The following is a 23,981-nucleotide window of genomic DNA, read 5'->3' on the forward strand; positions in this document are numbered from 1 at the left end:
GATCGATCGAAAACAACCGACCCGTGACACTTTCCCATATGATACATCACATTAAGTAAAGATGTCGATACAGAGACTAGAAATAATTAGATGGCAGTAGACTACATATAGAAGTAACCAACGGACTGTGGAAATAGTAACCACTATCCTTTAGATGTCTCAAATCTTAGTTGTACATCAGAAAAACCCATATAATATTGCAACCCAAGAGACAAACAAATGTGCTGAAGTACCACTTTCACATCACGATTTAGGAATAACGCAACCAGACATGGAAAATTTTTTACTCCATGAAGAACATTCTAATGGGATATCCATGGTAAAGAAGTACCCAAGTCCACTAGCTCAAGAAAGCAACACAGGCAGTAAAGAAAAATTTCTGAGCTATTCCTCCAGCAATATTTGGTTGTTCTCTATCTCAACATACAGAGAGAAGAAATAGCAATAATGTCCAAGAAAGTTAACTCAGAGGTGAGAACGGTGGAAACCTACAACCGAATTTGATCTATTTCATAATTATGACATGCCAACTATTTGTCTTGCTTGCTGCTAGCAGCCAATTGGTCATGTGCACATAGGTAAGCAAGTTGGAGTTTTGAATGAATGCTCTAGGAGCTGCAAGGAAAATTAGCTTAGCAATGTCATTAACCGCAAAGAAGTGGAAATTCATGCCTTACACAAAAGAAAAAAAGCAAGAAATTGATTTTCAAACAACCACACTTCCTTAGCGCCTTCCATCGAACAATTTCTGATCATGAGCATTCTACTGTTAGCTCTAACCCAATCGCTAATCATACAATATCAAATCACGCAAACCATTAGATTCATTCACACCACTCTACTTAGTCACAAAAAATCCCCCACAGCCACCATCAATCATCAACAAAACCCATTACGAAAACAGCTAGAGAATTTCACAAAATACCAGCGAATCGAGACTGCCCGTAAGTTCCGATGCTCGAAAAGTGCACCTAACCCCTTTAAGAAGTTCGACTGGGAAGCAACAAGGGGCAATGAGCAGCGACCACCGAGCCTCCTGATTGGACCATGGTGCGCGCCAGTGCAGAGAGTGAATACCCAAACGAGCTGATTTGCGTAGGCTTCTCTCTAGCAAGACTATAAATAAGGATTGCAATCACACACACGAAGATGTTAGACCCCAAACCTCACAACGAATCAGCCAGGAAAGCCCAAATGCGAGCATGAGCTAAGACAATAGCGAGAGAGAGAGGGAGGTGAGGAGAGGAGTACCAAGACGAGGCGAAGAGCTCGAGAAGGATTGGAGACGAAATTGCCGGCGGCGCGGGCAATCCACAGCATCGGTCGTGGAAGCTTCATCATCGGCGACGCAGCGTACCTCTGTTGCACGTGAGGAAAGCAGAAGACGAGAGGAGAGAAACGAGAAACCAAATAGGTTCGATTCTTGAGAGAGATTATTTATCAATTTGGTTCGATTAATTGAACCGATAAAAACCAAACTAGTTGAAAAGTTTCGGTTTTTAATGAGAATTGAACTGAATAAGAACCGAACAAAAAACTGAACTTTTTGTTCGGTTCGTGATGTGGACATCGAGCCATATCGATGAGGTGGTGCTAGGACCCATTATCTATTCCTACTCGTTTGGTTACTCGAGCGTGGACCAAGCAGTTCAGGCAAGCTGTTGGCGTCATGTGGTTCGTGATCTTCGGCGTGGAGATGACCTTGGATCAAATCTTGGTACAATTTGATTATTTGGTCATCAAATATTTGACCAAGTCAATATATATCTTCTTGTTCATATATATTCTAGAATATGACCCATTAGATTTTTAGAGTTGGTTTTAGGGTTTGTGTGACCGCTAAAAGGCCTATATTAAAGACTGACTTAATTTCTTTGGGAGATATATTTTTTGTGGAGGAAAAAAGTTGAGAAATTCTCTTCTACTATTCTTTTGAGGACTTAACCTAATCAAAGTTCTCTTGTGACAGTCAATTCGACTTATCGAGCGAAATAACGAATTCTTTCGCTCGTGGTGTCTAGTAACATTGGTTGGTTAACACGCATTCGTCAACAGGTCACGTTCATACCGAGGTTGCCAATCACAAGTTTGATTGGAGGTCGAGGTTCGCAATTCACACTATATGGGCCTTCATAGAACAATCTTTCCGCAATGATTCAGATCAGTTCGTTTCGGTTTTCAATTCGGTTTTTGACACCCCTACCATCCATATGCATTTAATGCCACCGAGTTTCCTGATAGACCAACCTCATGCACATCCAAGACTAGGAATAAGAGCATCCACTAAACAACCACCTAGCCATAATCAAAGCTTTGCATTGTTATTGCACTTTATAAAAGCTTGAAAGGAAAATTGAAAAGAATGAGGGATACAGCTAAACGGTAAACCGTTTTTGCTTCAATTAGTAAATTAAATGAAACCAATTAAATATAATTCTTTTGCATCTAATTCAATTCATAAGTTTCTAAATTTTTAATTTGTCTATGTAGGTGGATTCTTTGTGATAAAAATAAATCCTCTTAATTTCACTAAAAAAATTCAACCAATATTGAATCATAAGCAAAAAAAAAAATATTTCACATTAGAATTTATTGGTGGCACATTCATTTGTAAAACATAACATGAATAAATAAATAAAAAATCATTTAATTTGAACTACCGACATTGTCTTCCACAAAAATAAGAAGATTCGCTTGATTTCATTCATCTAATTCAAGATTATCTTGACTTGTGAATTATTTTTCTTCTTGATTTCGACTCTCTTATTTATTCAAGCACATGAAAGTCATCACTCCTTTATGAGGTAATTGAGACTATAGCATATTACACGAAGCACCGGTTTTCTCTATAGTGTTGTCACATAGCTACTCACCCAAATCCTGATGTCAACTACCATATTCAAAGTTATGCCTTCTTGCTCAAGTTATTAGCACGTTTTTGTTGGACATGACAAAATGAATTTGGATATGCAATTATTTAGGCAAATTATTGTATAGATCTAGTTCTCTATGAATCTAGTCTATTATAACTGTTATCAAGTGAGTTCTATATAATCAATGACTGTGATATTTAGATTCATAAAATTATGTCCAAGTACAAGTTTTTCCTTGCTTGGATTAGTTTTTTGAACTTTTTTTCTTAGTAAGAACTAAAAATCTTAATTCATATTTCAATATTATCAGATACATCAAATAACATCTCTACTTTTGTTTAATAACAAAGAGATGTTGGAGATTTTTTGGACACTAATTAACAGCAGCCACTAAATAATTACCAAAAGCACTAGACTAATATCTTTAACTTACACCTATGAGGTTCAAACCAAAATCAAATCAAACTAGATTGAACTGATCAAACTTACACCTTCAGTGTTATCTATTTGATATAAGTCTAGTTTAATTTTAGTCCCCGAATCAAAAGATAATTTCGGATTCTGCCTCAAATATGATCTCTGAACTAGTGGGGCTTGCCAACTGGCCACCACTTTCATTAAGTGGAGAGTTTGAAACTCCCCTCTTCCAAATAGGGATGTTTAGGGGTTTTTTTTTTTTCAAGTGGGCTTGTTGGGACTCAAAAAGGAAATATAATATTCGGCACAAAATTAGAAAGAAAAAAAAAGAGCGGCACAATAATTGAAAAAAGAGAGCATATTGGGCCGCGCGAGTCACGCGCAACTATACCATGGTTTGGCTTTTTTGATCTGATTTCTTACAAATCAACGCCGCTTATTAGCGTTTGTCTCTCGTCTCTCTCGCTTTCTCCGAATTTCCGAAATGCGTAGCGACGTGGAGCAACCCGTCCTCCCTTCTTGTTTTTTGGGTCGAAAACCCGTCCTTAAAGTTCCCAAATTGCTTTAAACAGCAAAAGCAACTAACCCTCGCTCTCTCCCTCGCACGTGAACAACACGACAGCCTATGACCCCTCTGATCAAAACCTCGTCGAGTTTTGGGCGGTCGATTCCCACGCGTTAAGTTGGCGCCACGCTCTTTGAAGATTACTTTTGAGAAGAGCGGGAAAATAGGTAACAGAAAAAAGGCGGCGGCGCCATCAGCGCGGCCAAGGGATCTACAGGGTACAGAGCCGTAAATAAGTGGAAAGTGAGAGGGCAACTTTGTAAGTACAAAGAGTTTACAAACGACAAGGGTGGCAGTTTCGTTGCTACTTCGTTGCCAGTTTCCTTTTCTTGAATCAATCAAACGAACCTGGCTGTCACTTGTCCTTTAGCGAGGCCCGCGTGGCATCGAGAAGTTGTTAAAGCATCAGCGGCTGATCTCCCTATTATGAAAAGGATTTTTGTTATTTGATAAATACCTAATTAAAGAAAATCAATTATTTCTATTGCGTTGTCATTCTCGTTTCATGTTTAATTAGTGCATTAAAACCATGAGATTTTCATAATAATTACGGTTAAAGAATACCTCCAATAAATCTTTAACAAGACTCTATTTAAAAAAAAAATAACTACACTTAGGGCATGTTTATTTTACGAAAAACTCAAAATTTTAAAAATATTTTCTAAAAAATAATTGGTTATATTACTTAGAAAAATGAATCAATAAAAAATGTTATTATTATTGACAATAATTTATAACTAGCTATTTTCATGAGTAATGAAATATTTTCCATTCATTTATTTTTATAAATGATACAAATGATCACTTTTTGAAAAATGTTTGCCAAATCTTAAGTTTTCTATAAAACAAATGCAGTCTTATTGTCATAATAACATTTCACTAACCATTCCTTTTCTAAAACCCTTTTCTTTTCTAAATGTTCTTTATGTCTATAATTAGTTGGATTTACTTTTTCTTTCTTATTTTGACAAAAACTTGTGAGTCACGTACTTCAACCTTTTAATACAAAACACTTACGATTTTCACAAAATGAAAATATCGACATGTTAATTCAATTTTGATATTTCATAATTTTTTGAATTTTGAATAATATTTTTAATTTTAATGAGGAAAAAGAATACGTTTTGCTTTTTTACCAAAAAAAAAAAAGGGTTAATACCTTGAAAAATCCCAAACTGGTACACCTATGACAAATTTATCCAAAACTATTTTTTTGACCATGAAAAATCTCAAATTGGTACACCCGGGTGGTGGGTCACCACCACGAATCCAGCCACAGGTGAAAATTTACATTGAAGCTACCAAGCCTTAACCATCACGGCCATGACCATAAAAATCTCCCTAAAATTTACTGGTACATTTATGACAAATTTACCCCAAACTAATTTATTCGACCTAAAAAAGCCCAAACTGATAAATTTGTGATAAATATACCATTCACTAAATTGGATTAATACCACAAAAAAATCAGTTTACAAACGGATCGTAAAATCCCAAATTAGTATACTAGTTAATTGTCACGTGTCATTTAACTTAATAATTTGACAATAAAATTTAACGAAAATTAACAAAGGGTAAATTTGTCACAAGTGTACCAATTTGGGATAAATTTGTTAAAGGTATACCAATTTGGGATTTTTGGTGATTAAAAAAATAGTTTGGAATAAATTTATCACAAGTATACTAGTTTGGGGTTTTTCAAAGTATTAACCCAAAAAAAAGAAAAAGAATACGTTTTGCTTTATATAAACCCAAACAAACAAGGCCTGCTGTAATTAACTTTTTATTGCCAATTAATTGAGTTGGGTGGTTGTCACCAACTACTCTCCCCACTCTATGTTACTCCCTAAATTTTTCTTTGTCCTCTAGGTTTATCTCAACATGATTTTCACTTTAAGGTATGTTCATTTCAAAAAAATAAGTTATGTGAAAAATAGTTTCCCCAATCTCTATATTTTTAATATTACTTGATCAACTCGCAATAACCTTTTTTTTTTTTTAATCAAAGTCAAGTTCCAATGATTTTACTTTTGAGCTTTAATTTAGTTAAAAATCTCCATCGTAACTTCTCAATTGACATGTGATGAAGTCTTCTAGACAATTTTATCCCTAATCATATCCTATTACAGTATCAAACCAAATAAATAAATATTGTTCCAAAAATTAAATTAAAGGGCACAATAATTATTGAAATTATTGTTACACTACAGTGGTAGTAACTAACACGCAACAGCATTAACCATCACTGTTGTTCTTTTTTTGGCATGGAACCATCACTGTTTTGGGTAGAGAGTTTAAATGCTGCGGTGTAAAGAGAACCGGGTAAAGAAATCAAAATACAAAAAAGAAAAAGGAACAGTGGGGCCCATTTGAAAGAGTACAATGTTTTTTTTTTTTTTTTTTTATGAGCAGGAAATAAAACTTAATTATAAAGAGAGGAAATACGGTCAGCGGCTATTAGGTCAGACAATAACAAGTTGAGGAGGGGGGGAGGGGGCGATTCGGCCCAAGAGGAGGAAAGGCAGCCGTTTTTGTGTGCACGCGCTGCCCAATCAGCAACTGAATTTGCAACCCTAGCACAAAACCTAATTTGCAAAAGAGGGACAGAGCGACAAAGGAGAGAGGCTTCGTGGAAAAAGGGGCGGATCTCCCATGGAGGCTCTTGCCGGCCGTTGAGGGCGTCAACCAAGACAAGGCAGTCCAATTCAATCTCCAGAGAGGGAGTCTCGGAAGGGAGCTGAAGCACGTACTGGAGAGCACAAAGAAGGGCCTGAGTTTCAGTTTGCAGAGCGGAGGCTGCGTGCACAGATATGGTGAATCCATCCTTCAAAAGCCCCGAATGATCACGACAGATGACTGCAATAGATCCGGTAAGGTTACCAGGGATGAAAGCCCCATCGATATTGATGCGGAGGGTCCCCGGAGGAGGAGATCGCTAGAAACGAGCTAAAGATTCGGTCTGATGACTATGTTGCAACAGAGAGGGATTGGAGATCTGAGCAAAATGAAGCTGGGCTATGGCGGCAAGGACAACAGAGGATGGATCCAGGCGTCGATTGGAGAAGATGGCGCTATTTCTGGCTTTCCAGAGGTACCGTCAAACGGCGACAATAAGCTCCAGGGCAGGTACGACTTTTTTTTCAAAAAGTATGGTAGGGAACCATTCATCTATGCGGCGAATACCTGTATCTACGATAGAAAGACCGAGTGATGAGTGAGACCATATGTCAGATGTCTAGGGGCAGAGCAAAAAGAGGTGCTCAATCGTCTCCGGCTGATGGGTATGACAAAGCGGGCAAAGAGGATCTGGGCTTATACGACGACGATATAGGTTATCCTTTGTGGGCAAGGCGTTATGGCAGATGTTCCAGCAGAAAATCTTGAGCTTCGGTGGGAGATGAAGCTTCCAGATACGCTTCCAAAGTTGAGGAGGCACCTGATACGACGATGAGGCGGATAAGGTTCGAGTCTCTCTTTCTGCTCCTCTGATAGCATGGTAGCCACTGTGAACTGTGTATTGGCCACTTGATGTAGATGTCCAGATTAGTTTATCAGTGATGAGGTTCCGTCGCACTGGAATGCGAAGTATGTCATGTACTGTTTGTGCGTCATAATATGTGTGTAGAGTCTCGATATTCCAGTCATTTGAATTCTGAACGAGTAGATCAGCTACCATTGTTGGTTCGTCATGCTGCAGAGGTCCACCAAGAATACTTAATGCGTGATGGGATGAGTGATTCAAGAACGGAGATTTTTTTGAAGGGATTTTTGTGGTTAAGTCTATGGACTAGTGTGTACGGTAAAGAAACAAAGAGGAATAAGAAAAGATATAACAATCTCCTCCCAAGGTATAAAGGCCACGCCACCAGCGAGGATGTGGATCGAGATCTCTGACTCACCACCAAGGCCTAAAGCTTCCACCAGCCAAGGATAAAGCACTTCGGGATAGGAGAAGCTCACCACCAAGGCCTAAAGATTCCACCGACCAAGGATAAAGGGCTTCTTGGCTCACCACCAAGGAGTGATCTACGCTCCAAGGATAAAGAAACCGAAAGGAGTTATCCACTCTCCAAAGGAGTTCACTCAAGCAGAGGAAATCTCACCATTTTCATTCATGAAATTCGTATCTCCTACATTGGATAGTTTTCCCCTCTTTATAGGAGGATTTTAACCTTAATACATATTAAAAACAGACCTTAATAGCCTAGAAACTGAAACGTTCGACTCTTGGACTGCATAAAAACGGCTAGGAACTTAATAAAAAGCCTTTACTATCACGGGAACTAAATGCCATTTAATCTTCGGCCTTCCACATTCTCGAACCGTTAGCTTTCCGTGAACCTCTAGCCTTCCCAAAATTCGAGCTCTTCCCTTGACCAGAAAATAATCCTTAAGAAGCTTCTTCAATTGGTCATACAGGACATCTAAAATGGCCTCCCAATGATACCTATTGATATACCACAAAGTAATTAACATTATTCATTCAAAATGATCCATCGAAGCACATAATGCCCAACATCTTTATTGGCTTGGATAAGCATCGATGGTTCCGAGTTCGTCCATGGAGCTACGTTGGATGCTCCCGCATCATCCTCCCGGGTTGTTTGAGATTTGTCCTCAAATCTAGAAGGTTTTCATCCTCCAAGTAAGGAGAAAGGTCTCCCACGTTGAAGGTTGCTGAAACGCAAACTCTCTGGAAGGTCAATCTTGTAAGCATTGTCACCAATTCGCTGAATAACTTTAAATGGACCGTTAGCTCTAGGCATGAGCTTGTTCTTTCGACGAAATGGAAATCTCTCCTTCCTCAAGTGAAGCCATACAAGATCGCCCGGTTGAAATTGAGTCTTCTTGCGATGTTGATTAGCTTTCTTCTTGTAAGATTCGTTGGCCTTTTCAATGTTGGATCGAATCTGCTCATGGAGCGTCCTGCCTGATCCTGCCTGATGTTGATGTTAGTGCCATTGCCAACAGACCACTGTAGATTAGGAAGTATTACCTCCCTTCCTAACAGTAAACTTTGACAGCCCCAAGAAGGGCGAACTCCTTTCCGGGCGTAGCGAAAATCTTGTGTAGGAAAATAGAGTGCTTTAAGAAGTTTGCTCCACAGTGAGGACGGCTGTTGGATGAGACGCCAAGCCTGTTTACCCAACATGGCTTTGTTAAAAGCCGCCAAATCTCGAAAGCCTAGTCCTCCCTTCGCCTTAGACTCTTTCAACACAGCCCATTGTTTTCAATGTATCCCCGTTTTCCGACAATCATTCTGCCACCAGAATCTAGCAGTTTGTTTTTCAATAGATTTACAGATAGATAATGGAATTTTAAAAACAAACATTGCATACTAGGGAATGGCCTGCACAACAGTTTTAAGTAGGACTTCCTTGCCACCCTTTGAGATTAGATTTTCCTTCCATCCCTCCAATTTGGAATGAACCTTACCCAAGATCCATGAAAATAGCTCTCGTTTTGATCGGCCCCAATCAGTGGGGATGCCTAGATATCTACCCATTCGTTCCAGCACTGGTATTCTGAGTTCACTGGCTAGGTTAGCTTTAAGCTGGCTCGGACAGTCCTTATTGAGAAAGATACCAGACTTGTTTCGATTGATGGACTGACCCGAAGCTAAACAATATTGAGACAGAATACTTGCTAGGTTATGGCAGTCAGTAGTGGTGCCATTTACAAAGAATATAGCATCATCAGCAAAGAACAAATGAGAGAGGGTAGGACTAAACCTGTTAAGTTTAACGCCTGTGAGCTGTCCCATGTCAATGGCTCGATGGATGAGATTAGATAATAGGTTCATCAAGAGGATGAAAAGATACGGGGATAAAGGATCCCCTTGACGAATACCTCTAGTAGGGCGGAAGTAATCCAACTGTTGACCATTAAACTTGATACTAATAGATACAGTTGATATGCATTGGAAAATCCACTGAACCCATTGCGGATGGAAGCCAATCTTATGTAGGTAAGCCATCAAGAAGTCCCATTCAACTCTGTCAAAAGCTTTCTGCATATCCATGCGAATGATTACCGGGAAGTGACGCCGACGTTTTCTGGTTTTAATATGATGGATTACCTCCTGGACCACCAAAATATTGTCTTGTATTCAACTCTGTTCAGGTGAAATGAGCTGTGGCAATATAGGTTTTGGCCGATTGGCTAGAATTCTAGAAATGATCTTATAGGCAAAATTGCATAAACTAATAGGGCGGTAATGGTCGAGACTACGTGGGAGGGCTTTGGAACTAAAGTAATAGCAATACGGTTGAGAGCCAAGGGCATTTTACCGAAAAGAAGAAGCTATTTGGACTGAATTGAACACAACATCTTCAAGAGTGTCCCAGTTAGATTGATAAAACAGTCCATTGAGGCCGTCGGGCCCGGGGCTTTGTTCCCTCCTAGCTAAAAGGTGGCTGCACGGATTTCGGTCTTAGTAACCTAGCGGTGAGAGCCATATTCATTGCGGGGTAACTAAACGGGGCACGATCTAGAATTGGGCCATAATCACGAAACCCAACGGATTGATATAGATTGGTGAAATAAAGTTGAGTCTTGTCCTTTAATACAGTTTCATCTCTGACCCAACCCAACTTCCTCATCTAGTAACATCGTAATACGATTACGCTGCCTTCTTTGAATGGTTGTGGCGTGAAAGAACTTAGTATTTTTGTCGCCCCATTTCAACCATTTAATTCTCGAGCGCATAGCCCAGAACTGCTCTTCTTGTTGCCAAAGCTGCTGAAGTTCTGATTGAAGTGCTGTTACTTCATGTCTGTCATAGGGAGTATCCAATTGATTGGTAATCTGTTCAAGTCTATATTGCAGTTCGCAGATCCTCTTATTAGCATTTGAGAAGGTCTGGCGGCTCCATGAGGAAAGTGCAAGACTGACCCTTTTTAAGAGGTATGGCAAATCGCGGTGAGCAGTGGTCGGCTGGTGCAAAACATTTGAGATAACTTTGCTGCAGTCAGGGTGATCAAGCCAAAATGCTTCAAAAATGAAGGGGCGAGCTCGCCGGGGGGAAGCTACTGTATTCAGAAAAAGCAGGCTGTGGTCAGAACCCACCGCTGGAAGTGCACTAACAACAGCATCCGGAAAAGCTAGCCTCCACTCAAAGTTGCATAGAGATCTATCCAGACGTTCCTTAATACTATCTTCGCCCTGACGGTTATTTATCCAGGTAAATGCACGGCCTTTGCTCTCCATATCAATCAAGGAGCAGTCATGTAATACCTCGCGAAAAGAGGACATACGATGAAAATCAGCTAACTTTTTCCCTACTTTCTCCCAGTGGTAAATTACTTCGTTGAAATCTCCTATACAGAGCCACGGTAAAGAGTTAGTTGCTGCAATCCGCCGAAGAACCTCCTAGAATTGCTGCCGAAGCCTAAACACTGCTAGCGCATGAATACAGGTGATACGAGTAGGTATGTGGTTCCCCAAATCAGTACAAAACAGATCGATAAAGTCAGAATTTGAATGAACTATGCTGATATTGAGTTGAGCATGCCAAAAGATAGCTAATCCCCCTGCTAGACCTATAGGGTTAACCAAAAAAGAGTGAGGAAATTTCAGCTGTTTCTGAATTTTTGATAATTTTGTAGGACCATTCTTTGTCTCCATTATGAACAGGAGATCTGGGCATTCTCGAGCCACAAGGGCCCGAAGGGCTTGAACTGTCAGGGTAGACCCAAGACCCTGACAGTTCCAACTCAGCATTTTCATTTTGCTACCGGTGGCTTTTGAGGGCAAGCCACCTCAGCCCTTGTACTGAGCTTGTCAGCAATAAGAATGGGAGAGTCACACTACTGTGTTGGGCCAGCTACCATTGCCCGATTGCAGTCTTCTTCAATTCCAAGCACGGGTGTGTCCATCAGGTTTGCTTCATCCAAGTCATATAGCAGTAAACTTTTTTTGTCATAAGGCGTATACCATTTCTGTTTTTTGGAAGCGTTCATAATAGGTATCATCTTAGAATGCTTGAGCTTTCTGTGGGTCTGAGTATCCATAGTAGGAATCTGGATGCCCTTCTGTTTAACTGTAGCAGGTATCAAAGCGGTATGAGAAGGAACTTCATCCATATGTTCCATCTGAGAATGCAATTGATTTGTTCCTATAGGGACGTGGGATGGTGGAGCTACCGGGAGGTGGATCATGGCCTTGGTGGTGCAACTGGTCGGGGGCAAAGGAGGAGCATTCGGCAGCTGCGACGGAGGTGTCTCAGGTACAGATTCTTCAGGCTGATCTAATAGAGCATGAGGTGCATAGAAAGATTCCCAAAAAGGACTATGTTCTTTGAGTTCAGCCTTAAGCCATTGACCATATACCATAGTGTCTCTAGAGTCAAATTTAGCTGCATCATAGGGTATTTCCTTGCAATACATGGCGTAATGACCCAATCTTCCACAAGAGTAACAAAAATGCGAGAGACGCTCATATCGGAAATCCAACCACAGCAATTTCCCAGCAACACGGATAAGCTTGCCTGTTCTAAGAGGGTCTTGTAGTGTTAACTCAACCCGGACACGACCCGTTCTGGTAGTAGGTCCCTCCTTTGTTTCAAGTCGGACTTCTAGGACCCGACCAATATCTTGGACAGCTTTTGTTACCAGACTTTCAGTGGTCCATTCCAAAGGCAGGCCGAAAATTTGAATCCAAAAAGCACAGGTCGAAAAATCATAATAATGAAGCGGGGTATTGGGCTGCCATGGTTTTAAAATAAGGAGATGACCTGAAAATAGCCAGGGCCCACCTTCCGAATACGCTTTTTTTCAGCGGCCGACTGAAATTTGATAACATATAAACCACCCTCTCGTTGAGTAAAGTTAGCTCGGTCAACTCGCCATGCTTTTTTTATAGTAGTCTGGAAAGCATGGAAATTGATGGATGGGTTAGAAAGAAGCATGCCAACTAAAGATAAACTGCATTCTTCCAACTTTTCAGGAGGTGGTGCAACGTCCCATTCGTCGATGTTCCGCTCAGTTGTAAGCCTACCCAGGTGATCTGAGCGAGAGGGCGGCAAGGCGCACGAGAATCGGGGACCGCCTCGGAGGCCATGCGGTCATATAGAAATAAGCGTCGCAAAACGAGCCGAGGGAAGACTACCATAACCGAATATCTAGGGTAGCAGAGTCGGTGTGTCCCAACATAGCAAATTCAAGTCGAAGAAGACATCGACAAGTACGAATAAACTGAGGAGATGAAATTGTACCGAGTACCAGTGGAATGCAGGAGAAGAACGAACAGACACTGAGGAATCGTAAAAGTACCAGATACCTTGTTCAAGTGGGTAATGAACAAACAGGGGCGATGAGTGGAGAAGCCATCGATAATTCCCAGGAACAGGACATGCATAACGAATCAACCGACTCCCAAAACCTTAGGAAAGGGAAAAGATGATGAAGGTGCAAAGAGGGGTGGTGGATATGGAGGTTAGGGTTAGGGTGGAGGAGCAAAAACTAAACACAGGGTTTGTAGTTCTCTGCATGTCGAGAGGAGGAATTCTCTACATTTTCAAGAGGAGGTGAATCACTTGAGAGAATAACTTGACGAACTAAGCCAAGACAACACTAGCCCATCCACAAGAGATTTTGCTACTTTTGAGTACAATGTTTAAAGTTGTGATTTCTAATAGCTTTTGAAAATCCTTATCCTTACTACTTTAAAGTTCCTATGCTTTGATACATATGTATATCTTACAATTTGTCAACTTTCTAAAAGTCTAGATTATCATTAACATATATTTATTTATTATCTTCTTAATAGCAAACATGGATGAAATGGTACTTTTCATTACTTTGGAGAAAACAACTTTAATGGAAGTGATTACTTTATATTCAATAATCATTTAAAGCCTCATGTTAGCAATATTAGGATATTTACTTGATTCTCTATTGGGATTATATATATATCTCTCCTTTAACATTGGATATACTGGATTGATTAAATTTGGTATTATGATACCTTAAATAACTTATCCAATAAAGGTTATAGATAGACTCATCTACTATTTATCAATAATATATCAAAATATACAAAACTTCCTCAAACTTCTTTTTCGCTTTATCATTCTCAACTAGGTACTTTATCTTTGATTGATTAAATTTAATGTTATGTTACCTTAAATAGTTATCAAATAAGTCTATATATAGGCTCATATACATTATCAATAACACATCTAAATATACAAAAATTCCTCAAACCTCTCTTCCGCTTCATCATTCTCAACTTGGTCTCTTATCTTTGATCGATTAAATTTAATATTATGTTACCTTAAATATTTATCCAATAAAGCCTATAAATAGGCTATTGTACTATTTATCACTAATACATCAAAATACACAGAAATTCCTCAAACCTCTCTTCCAAAATTATACATATTGAAATATACCAAAAAATTCCACAATTCTCTTTTTTACATTATTATTCTTAACTTGGTATCTCAAATGTTGATTTTTCAGAAATTGTATCCATGTTTCATTTTTTTCTTTTTAATTTCAAGCATATGAACTTTTATGCAATAGTATTTGCACAACACACAAACTATCACGTTCCTAGCACGTGCTTTTGATCTGGTTGAATAGAAAAGGATTGAATGCAGGTAATCTAAGGAATTTGCAGGAGCTGGACTATGATACCCGATTTAGGTGAAAATTGCACTAATTATAACGTGGTATCGGAAGCCACTAACAGGATATTTTAGTGAAGTCCACACACCGCAGTGAATGAAGTCCAATGCACAATAAGGCTCCATTTGTTTCAAGAAAAATGTATAATTTGAAAAATATGTTTTATGAAATGATTGCTTTTGTCGCTTACAAAAATAAATGGAAGAAAATATTTTTATTATTGACAATAATTTTTAGACATTAATTGTTGTCAATGATGAAAACATTTTTCATTAAATAATTATTTCAAGCAATATGAATGATCATTTCTAGAAAAATATTTTTCAAATTTTTCATTTTTCTCGAAATAAACTGAGCTTGAAATTAAAAAACAAAAAACAAAACAAAAGCAAAACAAAAAGAGGAACTATTCTCGAATGGTACATGGCTTTTTAGAGGGGGGTCACTACAACTTTAGGTCCCTAAAGGACTTTCTTACAACTATGACTTATGATTTGAAGAATTTGAGCAACCATACGACCAAGAGAAGAGTGTCAATTAGCTTGAAAGATTTGAGTTAAGGACTTCTTATTTTAGTACTATGTGAGATTTGGTGTGATCATTGCCATTATTCTGAAAACTTAAATTATCATATGAAGACATGATATAATATTTTAATGTTCCATCACCCGAATCATTCTTCATGTGAGAAGTGGCTCTGATATTGAGATACCGCGAAGCATAAAGGAAGTCTTAAGGAAGTGCATCAAATTGATTTGTGATATCAAGACCTTGATGTATGTACGTGCATGAGTCATGACCTGCTCGTGATCTCAAAGGGGGTGTTGAATAGCAGCTAGAATATGCCATTAATTAATAGAGAAAAACCTTTTGAAACGATTAAGCAAAATTCCTGTCTTGTTCAACGTGATTTTGTAAATCTGATATTTGTAGCAAGACAAAAGATGGGACCAAGACAAATATAATTATTCATGTCAAGCCTTCCCTGAACATAATCAGTGATATGCATGACGAAAGGATTTAGAGTAGGCAAAGTAGAAGAAAAAGAGTTGTTGGTCATGATGAATTCTAGTGGTACTAGACAAAGCTTGGCACCAACGGTGGATGTCGCACGAGGTAAAAGAACCAATTATATGAATGGAGAAAATTATCAAAAAAGTCTTGAACCTATTATACTTGTGCCAATTCACTCATATACCTTTCAGTTTACACAATTTAATCTTAAGTCTTTGGAAAATTTATTAATTGATTCTTTTTGGCCAATTTTGATTGAAAATCATTGACGTGGACATTGGTCGGTCGGTACCGACATAGATAATTTTTGCAATTTTTTTAAAACATTGAGTAATATATATATATATATATATATATTCCTTTCATTTTGGTTAGCAAGGCTCATGGCCCTCGCCTAGGCCCTTGGTGGTTGTTGGCGAGTGCCTTTGCACCCATTGCCAAAGCCAATGAGACCATGATGGTCTCGACTAGGGCTTTTGTGGCTAGTGAGGGCCTTCACACCCTTGCTAGCCGTTGGCGAGGTGGCCTTCACCTAGTGGCTGATGATCCTCAGCAATCACAATGAAAAAAGAAAATTAAAAAATTAAAAAATATAAAAAATCAAAAAGTCAAAAATTATAAAAGTTATTTACAACATGCATCTACATTAGTGATTTCTGGCCAATTAGCAAATCACCATAAGGTTTATGATTATTAAATTAGCCAAATTAGAAGGTTTGAAACTAAATAGGCATACGTGTTATATGTTTATGATTTTTTTAGTAATTTTCCCTATGAGTGCAAAACGAGGAAGAAGAAAGACCCATGAAAACCCCAGTAGATCATGCCCGCTCTAATACTAGTTACCATCAAAATAAACTGAATGCCTGCTATCTGTGAGTTGATTTTGTTAATTTATGTGGCGGGTTACATACAAAGAATAAGGCCATGTCATACTCACATGTACCTCAAATATAACATTCCCACTTCCTAATATGGTATGTATAGATAAGATTCCTCCTATCCCAAAAATATAAAAGAGCTACATAAAGAATAGAAAACAAACCCTATTTGCGATGCTCGAAAAGAGAGGGGAAAGGAAAATGGAGGGCAACTACAAAACGCCTATGTGTCGTTGCTGTTTAACAACGGCAACCACGACAATGGACTATCTCAGTTTCTTTCCTCTGTCTTCACTGAGACCCTCTCTCTTTGTGCATATGCATGCGCGTGTTTGAGGGATGAGGGGTTCGTGCATGACTTGAGGTTCCAAGCGACAAGTCGGGGTGGTTCCTGTGGTGGCGACCACCACGATGGTGGATGATTTTTCTCTCGATCGGGATGGTTATATATCATGACGTTCTCTCTCTTTATGTCCGGGATCTTCTCACCGTCTTTCTCGCCGTCTCTCTCCTTTCTGCCTCAACTTACTCTTCCTGCGCGACTTACGCACTGCAGCTCGCCTAATTTCTCACCTTAGTACGATAACTACGGCCAAGGTACAAAACCTTGATCTGGAATCTGTATCAAACATAGAAGCCAAATGAATGAGATAACCACCATATATTTTGAATAGTGTTCGAAGGCATCACAAATTGATGCACAAATTGTTGATGATTTTCTAGGAGATACTTTCGCTTAATCCCCCAGGGCTGAGCAAATCTTGTATCTTGCGTCTCAAGAAGGTTGAGGTCTTGAGAAGATGTGAGGGCCTCTATTCGGTCTTGCCTCTCAAAACCCAATGTGTTCTTGCCTCCAGAAAAGTGTGAGGTCAAGCCTCAAGGGACTCGCTCCAAATTGTTTCGGTGAGAATAACTTATCATCGATTGGATTAGGGGATGTGGATTTTGTTTGGTAAGCAAAAAACTGGCTCAAGATACCAACCGAACGCTACAAGAAGTAGAAAGTTATTGGAGATGTAATGCAATGAGTTTTGTTGTCATTTTGATATTTAAGTAAGAATAATTAAAAAGTATTCAATAAATAAGACAACACACTTTTAGCGGGGAAAATTACGAAAAAATTCCTAAGCCTATTGTAATTTTTTCGATTTAGTCATAAACATTTTTCTTTGGTCAATTCAATTTTAAATCTTTTTCCAATTGTGTCAATTCAGTTCATCCGGTCAAATTTGGTCAACTGGCATTGACGTGGGCACCACCTAATGCTAGCAAACAAATTTTTAATAATTTATTTATTTATTTTTCATTTTTTTCTCTCTTTTTCTTTTTCTCCTCTCTCCTTCTTCCCCTCCTCCGAGAACCAGCTAGGGGGGAGGACTGGTTGCTAACTAATGGTGAGCTCATCTTGTCATCACTGGGCAAGGGCAAGCGTGGTCAATCTCGAGCTCGCCCAACCACTAGGACCTTACCCAGATCTAATGAGGTAGGCCTTGCCCAACCATTAGCGTAGTGAACTTACCACTAGTCGACGACCGGCCCTCCCCTTTGGTCAGTCATCAGAGCAAGAGGAAGGAGTGAGGAGAAAAATAAAAAAGAGAAGAAAAACAAGAAAAAGTAAATAATTTAAAATTAAAATATTAATAAAAAATTATCCACCACGTTGACCAACGTCTACATCAATGCTGATTGGCCAAATTTGATAGGATGGACTGAATTGGTACAATTGCAAAATGTTTTAAAATGAATTAATAAAAAAAAATTAGGACTAATTTGGAAAAATTGTAATAAGTTTAGGATTTTTAGGTAATTTTCCCCACTTTTAGCTTACATATGTATTTCTTTATAGGGGTGAGCATTTGGTCTAGTTCAACTTGGGAACTGGACCAAATTAGCCAATTAAAGACCATATTTTATAGGTACCACATTGGTTCTCGGCTCAAGGCCCTAACCAAAGCAGGACTAACCCTAGGTTTCTCTCTTTTTTACTTCTTGCTATTCACTTATGTTAAGCGTAAGTTTCATACTCATTCCATGAAGTTCCACGGCTTACTTTTCTCGAAGCTTATAGCTATCTTGAATAAAACAACATGATAATTAGTTGTGCATAATATTAGAATAGGAAAAAAAAAAAGCTAATTATAAATTTGCAAATGAAGGGAGATAAAACACTATCGGTATGGAAGTCTATGTCTTTCTTCCTAGTGGGTGGGGTATTCAGCAAGGGGACCCTATGTCTCCCTACATCTTCATGCTTGTTATGGAAGTCTTCACCGAGATTCTAAATACTCGGACCAGGAGGCCGGATTTTAACTTCTTTTGGTAATGCAAGCCCTCTAGGCTCTCTCACCTCTTCTTTGCAGATGATGTTCTCCTCTTTTCAGAAGCTAACTTGGCTTCTATTCGACTTTTTAAGTAGGGGATTCACTTATTCTCCAGTTGGACTGGCCTTGTGCCAAACTTAAACAAAAGTGAAATTTTCTTATTGGGTGGCCCCTCTTCATTGCGGGACACTCTAGTGGCCACTTTGGGTTTTCAGCTGGGCTCCTTGCCATTTAGGTACCTTAGTGTGCCTATCATCTCCACCAAGTTGGGTAAGGTGGACTGTGTCTCCCTGGTAAATTCTATCACAACTAGAGTACAATCCTGGACCAATCGCTTCCCTCTCCTTAGTAGGGTATAGCTTATCATGTCAGTACTCAATTCCATTCAGATCTACTAGGCAAGTGTCTTTGTCTTACCCTCCTCGATTCTCAATCGGATAGAGCGAGATATTCCGGCTTCCTTTGGAAAGGGCCAATTTTTTTTGGGGGGTGAAGTTTGCTTGCCTAAAAACGAAGGTGGCCTGGGGATTCATTCTCTTCGTGAGAGCAACAAGGCTGCCATGCTCAAACACATATGGCTCATCTTCACTGATAAAGAGTCGTTATGGTGCAAATGGATACATTCCACATTCTTAAGTGGAAGAACTTCTGGATTATCCTTCGTCCTAAGTTTTGTTCCTGGGCTTGGAAGAAATTGCTTGATCTTTGGGGTCTTATCCAGTAGCAGTTTCTATGGCGCATTGGTAATGGACTTTCAGTCTTGTTTTGGTTTGATCCCTGGCACCCGCATGGCCCACTTAACAACTTCTTCTCCAACCGGGAAATCTTCTGTTCCGGAAGCCCTCGGCTAGCTTCAGTTGCTGTTGGCCTTTCCTCATTGGCCACCCCCTCCCACGTTTCTACCTCACTTGCAAACTGGGGTGACCCTCTCCCGATCCTTAATCTTGACGATGATGCCGCCTTTTATGGCTTGGTCATTCTTCGGGAGTGTTCTCTGCCTCTATATGGAGTTTATTCCAGCCTAGAGGACAAGTGGTCCCTTGGTCCTCTTTCATTTGGAATACCTCGCTGCCACCCCGGTATCAATCTCACTTGTGGCTGATTACCTGGAAATGACTGCCAACCTAGGTACTCTTGCTTGCTTATAAGAGAATCCCACATGCATTATGTGCCTTTTGTTCTTCTCGGTTGGACTCAGTCGACCACTTATTTTTTGGGTGTAGTACCCTTGCACTTTACTCGGCGGCTAAGTGCAACCTCACTTGGCGGAATAGGTCTTGGGTTGAGAACTTAGATTGGGCTACAAAGCACTTAAACGATGGAACTTTTCACCAATCTTTGGCTCGCTTTGCTTTTGGCGCCTTATGCCATCTCATTTGGAAAGAAAGGAACAACATCCTTTTCCATAATCAAAATTTTTTCCTCCCAGCTTTAAAGTTGCACCTCCATAAAGCCGTTCTAGACAAGGCTCTAACCTTCAAACATATTTCGAACACTCTTAGAAACAGAAGACTCCAATAGAGCTGGGGAATCCATCCATCTATTTTTGATTAATCTTGTTCACCTCTTTAGGATGGTGTTTATGGCGTATCCTTCAGCGGATACTACAAGCCAGGTTGCGGTTTCTTCAGGTGTAGTAAGAGGTTATCCCAACCCTCATTTTCCTCAAAGGTTCTCCTTGATGGTGCAGTTATGGATTCTTCGATGAAAGAGCTGCTTCCGGTTCGTTAGAGGCACTGTTAGGGCAGGTTCTGGCTATCTTGCTCCTTCAAAGTTACTGTCGTGTTACCCTCAAATGCGGTGTTGTCATCCCCCTAGTTTGCTTTTAGTCTATGACTTGTTTGTTGTGTGAGCTGCCACTATTTTGGTGGTTGCTTGCCTCTCCCATCTTCTGTTGTTGGCATCAATGTTTTTGGTTGTCTCTTTGCTACTGTTTGGCTGTTTTGTTTCTATTCTTTTGCTATTTGTTGTTTCTCGCTCTCGACACCCTTCCATTCATCTTAACTTGTTCTGTCATCATGAGTCCAAGTTTTTTGGTGCCGAGAACCTTTGTTGTATAGCTGTATAGCTTCTTGGTTTAAAAGTCAATATATCCCTTACTCTTTACCAAAAAAAAAAAAAAAAAACACTATTGGTATGGAAGAAAAAACTCATTGTTTTGATGCTATATGTTGATGAATTTTGTTTTTCGATTCTCATGGTACATAGTGTTTTATCATTCATTACACATGTCCACTGAGTGCTTTAGGCCAAGCTCAAATTCTCATTTTTTGCCAATAGAATGAATTTTATTTACCTTCTTACAATTCTCATGCAAAAGACTGTATCAGGAAAGAATTGGGTGATGTTAATTTTTTAACATCTTTGGTGTATGATATGTGACTTATTATTTATAATTTGCCATGTCCTTACAAGAAAAAAAAATTGATCGTTTCTCGGATTGACCTTAGAATTGGTCCAGACCAATAGATTGAATTCCATTGTCAATTTCAAGATCAACAAGTCGATTTCCAGTTCCAAAAAATAGAAACGCAGCCCTGATGGTGTGGATTCTAAGTTTTAAGTCTGAACTTACCCATCCTGAACCGCTTAGCCTGAATTCTATATTACTTTATATTGCTGGGTCTTCAATTCTTCTCATTGGTCGCGTGACGACGTCCGGCTCGACCCAACGCGGTTTTCCTGGTATCTTCGGCTTGGACCAGTCGCAATGGACACGGAAACAAATGGTCAAACAGACTTGCCCTTGTCGAGTGATAACGAAAACGAGATGGTTCGATCGGGGTTGGATTAGTCCGAGCAGTCCAAGGAGGCACGAAGCTCCCCTCCCTCCGCCACCCTCGGGAACTTTCTTTGAACAGTCAACCCTCCTCGATGAACCGCCAAATTCAACCCATCGTCCTTGAATTTTCCCCCAAAATACACGTCTACCTAGTTTTCCTTCCCCCACTGTAAAAATAAACAAATGATCGTATACCAGAAATTCGACCAGCCCCAATAAAGCACTTCCACAGAGAAAACCCAAAAAGTAAGATATAAAATAATTAAGAATGAGATAAAGATAAAAACCATCTATTCCACCGCCTGTTTCGCCCCATTTCAGTGCGCTCTCTCTGACCTACTCCTCATTCCTATCCGCAGCAATCTCCCTTTTTCTTCAACACCAGCTTTTCTATTCTTTGTTCACTCAGGTACAGGGTAGAAATAAACTCGTTTCGAAGTGAATTAGTGTCTGGGTTTCTCGTCGAACCGCTACTAGTTTGTGAAGATTTTGATTCGGTGGGGGTTTTAATATACAGGGAGAAAGGAGAAATGGAGTCGTCGTCCATAGTGGAAAGAGCGCTCAAGTCCAGTTTCCGCAGCAAGACGGAGGAGGGCCAATACGTGGCGGTCGAGGACTGCTTGCTCGGTCACGGCGGAGTGTCCTTGGTTGCCTGCAACGACGATTTCGTCGTCGACGACTGGTTCGACTTCTCGAATGAGGATGGAGAGGTTGAAGAAGAAGGAGGAGGAGGAGGAGGAGGAGGAGGAGATGAGGAAGACGATGGGGCGGAGGTACCAAAGGACTCCTCTCTCTCTGTTTCTTCGCAAGCGGGCGATGACGATTGCTCCAATCTCAGTTCCTCTCCTTCGGCCTCCAGCGAGCCTATCTTGACCAGCGAATTGACTGTTCCGGTAACAGATATTTTCTTCGCTTTATTTATCAAAATTACTATTTTTGTAATTTCCTTAAGAATTATTTTTTTCTGAAGGTTTTCCTTGTCAGATTTTTTTTTTTTTAGTTTATGCTATGTCGAATGGAAAAATTGCATTCCCGCGGTCGTGAATTATACTCATGTGAGAATCTCGTGAAATAATTAAGGTGGTATTTCCAAATTAGAGAAAAAAAAAAAAGAAATGATTTTATTAAGTTCCATGCGGTTCGTAAATGTTTTTTTTTTTTTTTGGGTAATAGCAAAATAATGATTTTATTAGATTTTCTCTTTTGCTAGAATTGATTAATGTCAGTTAATTTTACGTTTTAGTAATCCGAATATTATATGCTGTTGTGCAGGACGATGATGATATAGCGGAGCTTGAATGGTTGTCTCAATTTGTGGACGATGATTCCCTGCCGGAATTCCCGACTTGTTACCTCCCGGGAAAGTGGGAACAAGAAAGCAGTGCCAAAAACCGGTCTGAACCAGAACCTAGATCAGTTCTCATAAGACCGCTCTGTTTTCCTTCACCTGTTCCGGTCAAGACCCGGACCAAACGGACCCGGCACGCGAAGAAGGACCAGCCACCATCCTCCGAGTCATCTTCCACATCATCGTGCTCTTCGGAGAACTCGTCGAGCTCGTGCCTTTCTTTCACGAGCGTGCTCACGAGCATGGAATTTGTGCGCAGCCAGAGCGAACCGGAGAAGAAGAAGAAGATGAAAAAGACGAGGGAACCGCCGGTTCAGGACGGCCCGGTTCAGTTCCAGAGGCGTTGCAGCCATTGCCATGTACAGAAGACGCCGCAGTGGCGAGCTGGCCCGTTGGGCCTGAAGACCCTCTGCAACGCATGTGGGGTCCGGTACAAGTCAGGCCGGCTCTTCCCCGAGTATAGACCGGCTTGTAGCCCGACGTTCTCGGTCGAAGCTCACTCAAACAGCCACCGGAAAGTGTTGGAGATGAGGAAGAGGAAGGAGATGGCCGGGAATGGAATTGAAGGAGGCAGGTTGAAGTTGAACAGGATGGTCACCAGTTTTTGAAGGGTCTGTTAGGTTAGAAGAAGAGGTCATTCGAACGGGGTTTCTCGACCCGGTTTAGTGGGGTTCTTTTCTTTTCTTCTCTTCAGTATTATACTTTTGTTTTTTTGTTTTTTCTGGAAGTAGCTATTATCTATTATTTGCTTTTAGGGTAGGTTAGATTAGACGGAGTTTAGGACTTTTGATTTACTCAGGATATTAAAATGATTATAAGATTTCGATTTGGTTCAAATCAATCTACGAAAAATTGATATTATAATGTTGGAACTTACTTTGCGAAGAAAATTGAGAAAAAGATACTTGTTAGACAAATTCATTTCTAAATTTTAGCCCAACATAACATTTGTCAATGGAATTTTTCTATCTAGTAGAAGTTTCGTTTGGTGTTTGGTGATTGGCGCCTGGTAAAGTCAAAGTGTAATTCAGATTACAGTTTCAACCGATATCACAATCTGTTGAAATGTTCAAATGGATTCGGCGGTTTCTTATGGTCGTCGAAAACCCAAATCAAAGGTGGTGGTTGTGGTAATAATAATAATAATAA

The 23,981-nt window shown here is 39.8% G+C and overlaps 1 protein-coding gene and 1 long non-coding RNA gene across 4 annotated transcripts; both read left to right on the forward strand.

Annotated features, from left to right (window-relative positions):
* Positions 1-6,348: 6,348 nt before the first annotated feature.
* Positions 6,349-12,864, forward strand: LOC104453373. Of its 2 annotated transcripts, XR_005552958.1 has the most exons (7): positions 6,349-6,981; positions 7,087-7,316; positions 10,684-11,038; positions 11,150-11,285; positions 11,463-11,735; positions 11,978-12,082; positions 12,802-12,864. It is a non-coding gene; the product is annotated as an uncharacterized LOC104453373 (long non-coding RNA). The 2 variants fall into 2 exon arrangements; XR_005552957.1 differs by having other exon boundaries at positions 10,684-11,285.
* Positions 12,865-21,739: 8,875 nt separating this feature from the next.
* On the forward strand, positions 21,740-23,704 carry LOC104453374 (GATA transcription factor 6). 2 transcript variants are annotated; one of them, XM_039316271.1, is made up of 3 exons: positions 21,740-21,893; positions 22,002-22,377; positions 22,757-23,704. In XM_039316271.1, the coding sequence occupies exons 2-3, from the start codon at positions 22,015-22,017 to the stop codon at positions 23,438-23,440; spliced, it is 1,047 nt and encodes a 348-aa protein (XP_039172205.1). In that variant the 5' UTR covers positions 21,740-21,893; positions 22,002-22,014; the 3' UTR covers positions 23,441-23,704. The 2 variants fall into 2 exon arrangements, with proteins under 2 accessions (XP_039172205.1, XP_039172206.1); XM_039316272.1 differs by having other exon boundaries at positions 21,768-22,377.
* Positions 23,705-23,981: the final 277 nt, after the last annotated feature.

Source organism: Eucalyptus grandis, chromosome 7 (genome assembly GCF_016545825.1).
Source record: "Eucalyptus grandis isolate ANBG69807.140 chromosome 7, ASM1654582v1, whole genome shotgun sequence".
NCBI lineage: Eukaryota > Viridiplantae > Streptophyta > Magnoliopsida > Myrtales > Myrtaceae > Eucalyptus > Eucalyptus grandis.

What these genes read in the sequence shown, in the direction of transcription:
- LOC104453374 (XM_039316271.1), top strand. Translation starts at nt 22,015, where the DNA reads ATGGAGTCGTCGTCCATAGTGGAAAGAGCGCTCAAGTCCAGTTTCCGC. An exon ending in CCAGCGAATTGACTGTTCCG is followed by an intron (nt 22,378 to 22,756) that starts GTAACAGATATT and finishes GCTGTTGTGCAG; the next exon opens with GACGATGATGATATAGCGGA.